This window comes from Leucoraja erinacea, chromosome 1 (genome assembly GCF_028641065.1).
Source record: "Leucoraja erinacea ecotype New England chromosome 1, Leri_hhj_1, whole genome shotgun sequence".
In the NCBI taxonomy this organism is placed as follows: Eukaryota; Metazoa; Chordata; class Chondrichthyes; order Rajiformes; family Rajidae; genus Leucoraja; species Leucoraja erinaceus.
In genome coordinates this window covers 109,662,474-109,674,759 of record NC_073377.1, presented here as the reverse complement: position 1 = coordinate 109,674,759, position 12,286 = coordinate 109,662,474, and the positions used below count along the sequence as shown (strand labels likewise).

General features: G+C 43.5%; 1 protein-coding gene across 3 annotated transcripts in view; it reads left to right on the top strand.

Moving 5' to 3' along the window:
* rap1gds1 (RAP1, GTP-GDP dissociation stimulator 1) overlaps window positions 1-12,286 on the top strand; it is a 79,914-nt gene that overhangs the window by 51,217 nt on the left and 16,411 nt on the right. For all 3 annotated transcript variants that reach the window (XM_055641233.1, XM_055641234.1, XM_055641232.1), the window contains 3 exons: window positions 175-318; window positions 2,637-2,768; window positions 8,902-9,036. In XM_055641233.1, the coding sequence (XP_055497208.1) occupies window positions 175-318; window positions 2,637-2,768; window positions 8,902-9,036 (411 nt within the window). The remainder of the gene's footprint in view (window positions 1-174; window positions 319-2,636; window positions 2,769-8,901; window positions 9,037-12,286) is intronic.

Here is a 12,286-nt window from a genome sequence, read left to right as displayed (position 1 = left end):
GGATCAAATCCAGGTCTCTGGCACTGTAAGGCAGCAGCTCTACTGCTGCAACACTGTGCCGCCCTTATTATTTGGAAGCAAATTGTTATTGAAGAAGATTTTGTGGTCCAGGAATTAAGAGTCTAGAAGGTATCAAAGGAGATTTGTAATGTAACGTGCTTCCTTTTGTTTCAGATGTCATCAAACTACAACTGGTTGATGCAGGATTAGTGGACTATCTGCTGGAGCTTGTCGAAGAGATGGTAGACAGCAATAAAGAAGATGACGTCTCTGAGCTTAAAACAGCTTCTGATCTCATGGTATTGCTGCTTTTGGGTGGTGAGTTTGGTGCATCAGTTTTTACAATTTCAGTTAAAAAAAAAATAGCACCAATTCTTAGGATCTAATAAACATACTCTTGTTAAATAAACAGTTCTGCAATCTTGAAGAGAGGTAGGGCATGAGAGAAAGTCCTGCTTATCCTTCATAAACAGAAGAACCAACCATAAAGGTTTTCTCATTTTGCTTTGTTAATGGATGAATGATCGGCCATGACAATACTGAGCTAAATATGGAATGCTTTTGACGTTAATGTTTTAGGATAGCACAGTGGCACAGCTGATAGAGCTGCTGCATCAATGCATCAGAGATTCCGTTTCAAACCCACCCCCACCCCCAGTGGTGTGCGGACTTAGCACGTTCTCCCTGGGTTGCCTCCAGGTTTCCTCCCTCATCCCAAAGACGTGCGGGTTTGTAGGTTAATTGGCCTCTGTAAATTGCACCGAGTGTGTGGAAGTGCATGAGGAAATGTGATAACAGAACTCGTGTGAACGGGTGATTGGTAGTCAGCATGGGCCGAATGGTCTGTTTCCATGCCATATCTTAGAATCAATGAACACACTATAGTTTGGTTACACAAAAAAGCTGGAGAAACTCAGCGGGTGCAGCAGCATCTATGGAGCGAATAGATGCTGCTGCACCCGCTGAGTTTCTCCAGCTTTTTTGTGTAACCTTCGATTCTCCAGCATCTGCAGTTCCCTCTTAAACACTATAGTTTGGTACTACCAAACTGAAAATCCTGAAATACAAAATGAATCTTTTACCATATGTGATTTCACCATTCAAAATATGTGGACATTTTTGCAGTCTATAACGACACAATCTGTGCACAGCACCATGCTTCAAAATACAGTGATCTTGATTATAATGCATTAATATGTAGCCTATTTTTATGCAGTGTTGCTGAAAAAATAGAATGCTGGTCTGGTTGTGACCCAAATGGTAATTTATATAATTTGGGTTTTCAACTTGATTCATCAGTTGCAAATCGGGTCTCTTTTTAAAGAAGTTCAGAGCCATAAGCCATTACTGGGAGGGAGAAGAGGGGCAGAAGAAGGGAGAAGTAGAATCTAAAGATGAAAATCTAATCTAGAATCAAAACACAGTCACTACTAAATTCAATATAAATATTACTGAGCAAAACCGTGCTGGAGGAACTCAGCAGGTTAAGCATTCCTCCACAAATGCTGCCTGACCCATTGAGTTCCACCAGCATTTTGTTTCGCTCAAGGTTCCAGCATCTGCCGTCTCTTGGGTCTTTATAAATATTGCATCGATGGTTATATCATTAGCACGGCGGTAGAGTTGCTGCCTCAATGCCAGAGACCCGGGTTCGATCATGACAACGGATGTGTTCTGTACTGAGTTAGCACGTTCTCCCCGTGACCGAGTGGGTTTGTAGGTCAATTGGCTTCAGTAAAAACTGTAAATTGCCCCTAGTGTGTAGGGTAGTGTTGTGATAGTGTGTGGGATCGTTGATCGACGCAGACTCAGTGGGCCAAAGAGCCTGTTTCCGCACTGTATCTCTAAACTAAACTAAACCTCCTCCAAAGCCGTACCCTGACAGTTATTGAACAGATGGTTCTGCATCTCTGTGTGGGTACCTGATTTTAATTACTTCACTGCACACTGGTGACAGGAATAATTGGAATTTCTCATCAATAGAGAAATGTTTTCAATGGGCAAAATAACAAAAGGTGATGCAACAACTTCCAGTCATCTTGGTACACCTTTTAACAATCGGTTGTCATTGGAAGAATTTATTCAGAAGCAGTAAGGTAAATTTGAAACCGTCTGCCAAAAATGGTGTGAAGCTTAATTAATTAAAACTGATATCGTTCAAAGACTAGGATGATAATGGATATTGAATCATAGGATGTAGAACAATACAGCACAGGAACAGGCCCCTTGGCCCACAATGTCTGTACCAAACATAATGCTATGGTAAACTAATCTCTGCTTGCACTTGATTCATATCCTTCCATTCTCTGCATATCCATGAGCCTATCTAAAAACTTCTTAATGCCATTATTGTACCATCCCTGTCAGCGTGTTCCTGGCACCCACCTCTCTGTTTTAAAAAAGAAAAACGTGCCCTGCACATCTCCTTTAAAGTTTGCCATTTCACCTCAAAGCTACTCCGTCTAGTCCTTGACATTCCCACCCAAGATGAAAATGTCCTGTCAATCCCATCTATGCCCTCATAGCTTGATATATTTCTATCAAGTCTCCCCTCAACCTCTGACACTCAGAGAAAACAATCCAAGTCAAGATGCAGAAATTGGAGGATGGATCAATAAGCTTATTTTGTCTTGCAGATGAATCTATGCAGAAGTTGTTTGATACAGGTAAAGGCAGTGTCTTTCAAAAGGTGCTGTCCTGGCTTCCTTCAAATAACCATCAGCTGCAACTTGCTGGAGCACTGGCCATTGCAAATTTTGCACGAAATGGTGAGTTTTGATATTAAACATTAAATTATTTTTCAACTTAGAAAATTATTTTCTATGTTTTTGGACCAGTTTTTTAATTGTCTTTCATACCTTTGTAGGCCCAGTGAGTCGATTTAGATGTGCAGCAGCTTTGGCTTCGATATTTAATTTTTGATAGTTTTAAATCTTTGGAATTCTCTGTCCTCGGGGGGGGGGGGGGGGGGGGGGCATTTACCTCACCCAGCATGTTATGTTATGGCTCAGATTAATCATCTTTAAATCTGGACATTAGGAGGGTAAATAGATAATTTAATAAAGGACAGTCATAAGCCTATTTGAATAGCTGAGCTGGGGCTCTCTAGACCCCTTTTATTTGTGTCTGTTACTATAATAGCTGGCTTACACACAGCATGGTTTCTCAACCATTAGTGGAATAACCAACAGTAAATCTGGTTTTGATAGTAGTGTTTGAGGGATAAATCTTGGAAGGTGAACTTCGGCAAGAAGTTATTAATGTCGCAAAATCTGATAATTACGTTCCTGTGAATCGTAGTACTTTATTTTTCCCCAGGTAATCATTAACTCTTCAAGTAGAATTGTACTTGCATCACTGAAGGAGCACACTTAACTGGAGAGTAGGTTGACAGATTAACACTTGGCATGAGAACTCAGCATTAATTTGATAATACCAAACTGTAATATTATCCACCTTAATTCTTTAAGCGCTAGAGACTCTTCTTAATCTAACATTACTGCAGCACCAGATACTGCCATTAAATAATGGGAAGGTGCATTTTTTAAATTATGTTTATCACTAGTTGGTGTGCTTTCACTCTCAAAACGTCATGGAATTATACAGTACAGAAACAAGCCATTCAGCCCAATTTGTCATGCCGACCAAGGTGCACCACTTACACTAGTCTCACCCGCCTGCATTTGACCCATATCACTCTAAACCATGTATCCGTCCAAATGCCTTTTAAATGCTGATATAGTACCTGCCTTAACTAGCTCCTCTGGCGGCTGGTTCCATATCCCCACCACCTGCTGACTTAAAAAGGTTCCTGTTAAATCTTTCCCCTCTCACCTTAAACTTATGTACCCTGGTTCTTGATTCCACCTACTCCGGGTAAAATACTGTGCATTTACATTATCTATTTCCCTCATAATTTTATACACCTCTATAAGATCTGAGAAGATTACGGAGATTCGGTATGTCGAAGAGGATTCTCCTAAAGTTCTACAGGTGCATGGTAGAGAGCATTCTGACTGGTTGAATCTTGTCCTGGTTTGGCAACTTGAACGTCCAGGAGCGGAAAAGGCTATAAAATGTTGTGACCACTGCCCAGTCCATTACTGGCTTTAACCTCCCCACAGTCTAAAGGATCTATTATAGTCACTGCCTCAAAGGCAGCCAAAATCATCAAAGACCCACACCTTCCTGGCCACACACTCATTTCACCATTGCCATCAGGAAGAAGGTACAGGAGCCTGAAAACTGTAACGTCCAGGTTCAGGAACAGCTTCTTCCCTACAGCCATCAGGCTATTAAACCCAATAACAAATAAGCTCTGAGCTCTGAACTGCAAAATACTATATTATTATTGCACTATATTTGTTATTTATTTAACTTCTTTTCCTCGTCCCCTGTAATGTACTATGTTTACATATTCACATATTCTGTTGTGCTGCAGCAAGTAAGAATGTTCGGGACATATGACAATAAAACACTTGACTCTGAAGATCACCCCTCAGCCTCCTGCTTTCAAAGGAATAAAGTCCCAGCCTGTCCCTTTGGCTTGGGTCCTCACATCCTGGCAACATCCTCATAAATCTTCTTTGCACTGTTTCCAGCAAAACAACATCCTTTCTATGACAGGGTGACTAAAACACAATACTTCAAATGTGGCCTCAACCACGTTGTCATGTCAGTGCACGTCTTTGTTCAAAAGAAGGAAGTTGAAACTTAGTGAGTGTTACCTAATTGGCGCTGCCCGACATTTGTGAATGGCCAGGTTGAGAACTCTAATCACTCCAGAATGCCATTTGGATGATTATGGAAGTCACACCTTCCTTGGAGGTCCTTGCCACCATCATTATTCCTGCACTCTAATATTGGTCCCACAGTTCCATGTTAGAGTGTTAACTTCCTACAATTTTGCGAGAGTTGTGCTTGGAAATGTGGACACTGATCTTGTTGCAATTAAGGCGAGGGGTCAGTGACTCCATTCATAATAATGCAAAGTGGCAAGCTTTACACGTTTTAATAACAATGGTGTTTTCACTCTTGTTTAAGTATTTTTAACTTTTTTTACATTTTTGTGACACTTTAAATCTAATAGAGATTTTAATTGTTTGAATACTTAAAGGACACGGCATTGGGGGTTCAGTATTGATGTGGATAGAGAACTGGCTGGCAAACAGGAAGCAAAGAGTAGGAGTAAACGGGTCCTTTTCACAATGGCAGGCAGTGACTAGTGGGGTACCGCAAGGCTCAGTGCTGGGACCCCAGCTATTTACAATATATATTAATGATCTGGATGAGGGAATTTAAGGCAATATCTCCAAGTTTGCGGATGACACTAAGCTGGGGGGCAGTGTTAGCTGTGAGGAGGATGCTAGGAGACTGCAAGGTGACTTGGATAGGCTGGGTGAGTGGGCAAATGTTTGGCAGATGCAGTATAATGTGGATAAATGTGAGGTTATCCATTTTGGTGGCAAAAACGGGAAAGCAGACTATTATCTAAATGGTGGCCGATTGGGAAAGGGGGAGATGCAGCGAGACCTGGGTGTCATGGTACACCAGTCATTGAAGGTAGGCATGCAGGTGCAGCAGGCAGTAAAGAAAGCGAATGGTATGTTAGCTTTCATTGCAATAGGATTTGAGTATAGGAGCAGAGAGGTTCTACTGCAGTTGTACAGGGTCTTGATGAGACCACACCTGGAGTATTGCGTACAGTTTTGGTCGCCAAATCTGAGGAAGGACTTTATTGCCATAGAGGGAGTGCAGAGAAGGTTCACCAGACTGATTCCTGGGATGTCAGGACTGTCTTATGAAGAAAGACTGGATAGACTTGGTTTATACTCTCTAGAATTTAGGAGATTGAGAGGGGATCTTATAGAAACTTACAAAATTCTTAAGGGGTTGGACATGCTAGATGCAGGAAGATTGTTCCCGATGTTGGGGAAGTCCAGGACAAGGGGTCACAGCTTAAGGATAAGGGGGAAATCCTTTAAAACCGAGATGAGAAGAACTTTTTTCACACAGAGAGTGGTGAATCTATGGAACGCTCTGCCACAGAGGGTATTGAGGCCAGTTCATTGGCTATATTTAAGAGGGAGTTAGATGTGGCCCTTGTGGCTAAGGGGATCAGTGGGTATGGAGAGAAGGCAGGTACGGGATACTGAGTTGGATGATCAGCCATGATCATATTGAATGGCAGTGCAGGCTCGAGGGGCCGAAAGGCCTACTCCTGCACCTAATTTCTATGTTTCTATGAATAATTTTGGATCTCAAACATTTAACTTCTTATGACAGTTATAATGGCCAATTAGCCGTGGTTTGCTTCTTATTGACTGCCGAATAATTATGGAAGTTGTGTGTATTTTCCGCAAGTTGAACTGACCAGGAGCTGGTTTTGGGAGCCAGTTTTCCACTGTAGATAATGCAGAAAGGGGAACAGCGATTACAAACTGGGCCAAACCATCCTGTACATAAAGCCTTTTGCCTACCAATCTAATTCCACAGCACCACCATCTCTCACGTCAGATGTGCAAATATCACATCAGTCTTCTGTCCTGCTGATGAGTGCAGTGCCATATAGTTGCTTCCAATTAAATTACACCTTTCTTTGAGCAGCACAATATATGGTGTTGACAGTGAAGAATTAGCAGCCGCTCATTTTGGCATGGTGTTTGGAATGTTGTTTTGATTAAAAGATATGTCATATCAGAGCATTAATATCAAGAGACACGTATCCCTTTTGCAGCATTTTTCTGAACCAGCTTACGTTTGTAAATTATGTTATGTAATTTGAAGCCCCACTTTACCCAGAGTAAGGTAATTCAGTACTGTAGGTTTAAGGTGAAAGGGAAAAGGGAAAATAACATGTGGGGCAACTTTTATACACAAAGGATGGTGGGTATTTGGAATAAGCTGCCGGAGTAAGTATCTGGGGCTGGTACTATCACAATGTTTAAGAAACATTTAGAAAGGTACATGGGTAGAAAAGGTTAAGAGGGATATGGGACAAACGCAGTCATGTGGGACTAGTGCAGATGAGGCATGTTGCTCAGTGTGGGCAAGTTGAGCTGAGCTATCCCTCACTCAACATTACTGGGATAACTGGTCATTATGCACATCACTGGTTTTTCGCACTGTATGTCTCTTTGAATTAGGAGACTGTCTGGGGTTGCACCAATTAGCCATCCTCGGGCAAATGGAGCAACTCAACGGGTCTCTGGAAAGCATCTCTGTCCAGATCAATAACTATCCCTCACTCAACATTACTAATTTGGGATAACTGGTCATTATGCACATCACTGGTTTTGGAGCTTAATATTCTCCATTCTGGATCATCACAAAAAGCCCCTGTGTGGTGAGATGCAAAAGTGATCACAAGGCACGGGCACCAAACCAGCACATAAATCAGATGGAGAGAAACATTGTCACCCACCCCAAACTCAAATGGAACTTTGAAAATGAGTGTTCAGAAATGTGTGTAATTAAAAGCTTTGTTAAAATAATTATAAACAGTTTCTGAAAATCTAATTCCTTTAAGAGACAGTGCTGGATTATCTCAGCACGTTAGGAAGCATCTCTGGAGAATATCAATAGGTGATGTTTTGTGTTTTTCTTCAGACCCAAAATGCTGCCCATCCATTTTATCCTGAGATGCTGCCTGACTCAGTGAGCTACTCCAGCACTCTTGTGTCTTTTATGAACCAGCATCTGCATTCTTGTTTCTACTAAATTATCTAATATTCATCAATAACCCTTGCATCAGTCCCTCTCCACCAACATTGACGGAATGGGCTTGACATGATATCAGTGCTGCTGATGCAGGCTGAAAGATCATAGTTTCACTGCCTTGGTAAAACCGTGGTCAATTTTTTTAAATTGTGTTTCATTTAGGAAATTTGATTGAGATAATGATGAGATTCCCACATCCCGTCCTGTCATAAATTCCCTTTGCATCCTTGTTGGACTGCACTGGTTCTAACTCGCCCACTGCAATGAACTTTGAGCAATTCTCTTTGCCTTCTGTTCCCACCATAGTTTCACCTAATTCTCTTTCTTCGATCTACTCCAATCTTGTGTCTGCCCTGGAACTTTTTGCTATCTAAATCTATGCATCATCTGCACTGTTTTGTGGTCTACGATCATCTGCCTTTGTTCCAACGCCTGAGAATTCATTTCATAACACCCCAGTGTAAGTACCTTGTCAAAAAGGATTCTTATCAACATTGGCAACACCTTCCCTGTACACATTCAAGTCTTGCAGTTTTCTCCTCTAATGCCCTCCTCCTCCCCTTCACATGTGTCCATCAGCCACTCCTTTCTAAAGCACTGAGAGTGTTTTATATTACACACTTGAATGTTGTTCAGAGGTTATTTTTCAGCTCCTTGATGATGCACTTACAATTTGTGGAGGGGAAAGAAATTCCCTCTAAACAGATGTGTACCTTTCAGCCCAGCACTGGGTCATTCAGAATAGTTTAAGGATATTGTAAATCCTCTCTATTATTTTGACTTTGGGTTTATCGTCTTCCTTTTCAGCATGTCATTGTCAGCTGGCTGTAGCAAATTTAAAATATTTAGCAGCATTTATTGCCACGAACATGAAATTGCTGCAGCAGTTAATAAGATGGGCAGAAAGCTCAATCAGTCAGCAACATTTTTTTTCTTGACCTTGATTAATTAATTCCAGAAAGAACTGATTACTGAGTTAAATACAAATGTTGTGCATCTTTGCTGATCTATACAATCGTGCTGTTTTGTCATCTATTATTGACAGCTTAAGTTGTGAAAAACCCAGCAGTCTCTTAGTAGTGCATTTCGTTGTCTCAGTCTCTTAAGTAGCAGCCACCCAACCTGAGAAGCTGGTTCAGCACATCTTTCTTGTAGGTAACATGCTTATTCCCTCATCCACAGATGGAAACTGTATCCACATGGTGGAAATTGGAATTGTGCAGAGGTTATTAAACTTACTGGACAGACATGTCGAGGAAGGGAATGTAACTGTGCAGCATGCTGCTCTTAGTGCACTCCGAAATCTGGCTATTCCCGGTAAGAGTTTCTCATTACTGTTATTGAGGTCCACTCCGATTTTCCAGCAACCTAGGTTTCAGAGGCTTGCCTTATTAACCATTTTGCCAGACCAACAGAGGTCATGGCCTGGGGGGTGGGGGATTTCCAGAGACCCGGCCCCAGGGGGTGAATTTGATCCGCGGGAGTCCCGCTGAGGTTGAGATTGGCCACCTCACCAGGCCTAGATACCTCATTTTCAGGGGGACTTGGGGGGGGGGGGGGTTCAAATGCGCTCTCGTAAATTTGTAATTTGTCCAGATTAAAGAAGGTGCCAGATCACCAGTTGCCAGGAAATCGGTGGTGGACCTGTATAAGGAAATCATAAGGGTTCTAAGTTTTGATTGCATATTACCAAAGAAGTAAAGCAGCACAGTAGTCTCAGTATTTTGTTGATTTATGAGGGGCATGGGAGCGGGTGGGGTACAGTGGGAGATATCGTAGTTATTACCATTGGGGAAACTACTGCACATAATTTGGTGGTGTGGAATGCAGGTAGGTGTTGTGCAAGGCAAATGTTTTTTCAACAATATTCTAGATTCTAGGGGTGTGGCAGTACTGGAAGAGGAATTCTAGGGCTTTTGAACCTTTATGGGGTCTTTGGCTTTTTACCATTGAAAGTCAGTACTGCAATTTACCTGAATTAATGTTTATGCATTCCCAAGGGACATTCACGTGCAAGTGTGTGTAGTTTATATGTAGTCTTTGTACACTATCAAATATCAGTCATTTTTTACAGAATCTGTTCATGTGATTTGTGCAATGTCCAGTGTCCATTATTTGTAGATTCAGTTCCTAGAATCCAAAAGAGTGTTGTATAATACAAAATAGAGCTTTGTAGCTAAATTCCCATTGTGGATCCATCTGATGTAGTCACATAAGTCTGTTTTGTCAGGCTTCTGAACAGTCCTTCCATGAGCTAGGGTACTGTTTGATTCACCTTTACCCCTTTGAGGACATTGGACTTTATCTAAGGAACTGATGTGTAAAATGTTGAGAACTATATTCTGCACACTGTATCTTCCTCTTTGCGTTATGTATTGTACTTGAGTTTGAACTGACTGTAACTGTATGGTGTATCTGATCTATTTGGATAGCATGCAAAATAAAACTTTTCACCTTACCTCAGTGCATGCGACGATAATAAACCTAAACCTTCAAGAAGAAGGTTGAGTATATTGTGACATTTACAAACTTTACAGTTTAAATCTAAATGGCAGGTGTGATGTGCGAGTATGATGGCATGGATAAAAAGACTTTCCTGAAAGTAGCAATACAAGTAGATACTGACTGTGGTAAAGAATGGTATGCTTGCTATCATCAGTCAGTTCATCGAGCACGAGTAATAAAACTTAGATTTTATAATCTATAAGCACGGCCCGTTTTTACCTTCTCCCCAAAATCCACAAACCCGGCTCTCCCGGGAGACCCATTGTCTCTGCTTGTTCGTGCCCCACCGAACTCATCTCCACATACCTTGACTCCATACTATCCCCCTTGGTCAAATCCCTTCCCACCTATGTTCTAGACACTTCAGACACTCTCCGCCGCCTCCACGCATTCCACTCTCTAGGCCCTCACCCCCTCATCTTCACCATGGATGTCCAGTCACTCTACACCTCCATCCCCCACTAGGATGGCCTCAAAGCCCTCTGGTTCTTCCTCGACCAGAGGAGCAACCTATACCCAGCCACTGACACCCTCCTCCGCCTAGCGGAGTTGGTCCTCACCCTCAACAACTTTACGTTTGACTCCTCCCATTTCCTCCAAACACAAGGCGTAGCTATGGGCACACGCATGGGCCCCAGCTACGCCTGCCTCTTTGTCGGGTACGTTGAACAATCCTTGTTCAATACGTACCAGGGCCCCATCCCCGACCTCTACCTCCGTTACATTGATGACTGCTTTGGGGCCACCTCCTGCACCCACACACAACTGACTGACTTCATCCACTTCACCACCAACTTCCATCCGGCACTCCAATACACCTGGACCATTTCCGACACTTCCCTACCATTCCTTGACCTCACCATCTCCATCGCAGGGGACAGACTTCTGACCGACACACACTACAAACCAACTGACTCACATGGCTATCTGGATTACACGTCTTCCCACCCTGCCCCCTGTAAAGACTCCATCCCCTACTCCCAATTCCTCCACCTACGCCGCATCTGCTCCCAGGATGAGACGTTCCACACCAGGGCATCGGAAATGTCCTCGTTCTTCAGGGAACGGGGATTCCCCTCCGCTGCCATAGATGAGGCTCGCACCAGGGTCTCATCCATACCCCGCAACACTGCTCTCTCTCCCCATCCTTGAACTCGCAACAAGGGTAGAGTCCCCCTAGTCCTCACCTTTCACCCCACCAGCCGGCAAATAAAACAAATAATCCTCCGCCATTTCCGCCACCTCCAACGTGAACCACTCGCCACATCTTCCCATCTCCCCCTATGTCTGCCTTCCGCAAAGACCGCTCCCTCCGCAACTCCCTTGTCAATTCTTCCCTTCCCTCCCGTACCACCCCCTCCCCGGGCACTTTCCGTTGCAACCGCAAGAAATGCAACACCTGTCCCTTCACCTCCCCCCTCGACTCCATTAAAGGACCCAAGCAGTCGTTCCAGGTGCGACAAAGGTTCACCTGCATCTCCTCCAACCTCATCTACTGCATCCGCTGCTCTAGATGTCAGCTGATTTACATCGGGGAGACTAAGTGGAGGTTGGGCGATCGTTTCGCCGAACACCTCCGCTCAGACCGCAATAACCTACCTGAACTCCCGGTGGCTCAGCACTTCAACTCCCTCTCCCATTCCCAATCCGACCTCTCTGTCCTGGGTCTCCTCCATTGCCAGAGTGAGCAACACCGGAAATTGGGGGAACAGCACCTCATATTCCGCCTGGGTTGCTTGCGTCCGGATGGCATGAACGTTGAATTCTGCCAGTTTTGCTAGCCCTTGCTGTCTCCTCCCCTTCCTTAACCCTCGAGCTGTCTCCTCCCATCCCCCCCCCTCCCCCGCCCTAGGGCTCCTCCTCCTCCCTTTTTCCTTCCTTCTCCCCCCCCCCCCCACATCAGTCTGAAGAAGGGTTTCGGCCTGAAACGTCACCTATTTCCTTCGCTCCATAGATGCTGCTGCACCCACTGAGTTTCTCCGGCATTTTTGTGTACCTTAGATTGCTGCATTTGGAATATTCTGTCCAGTTCTGGTCTCCCCTTTACAGGAAGGATCTGGAA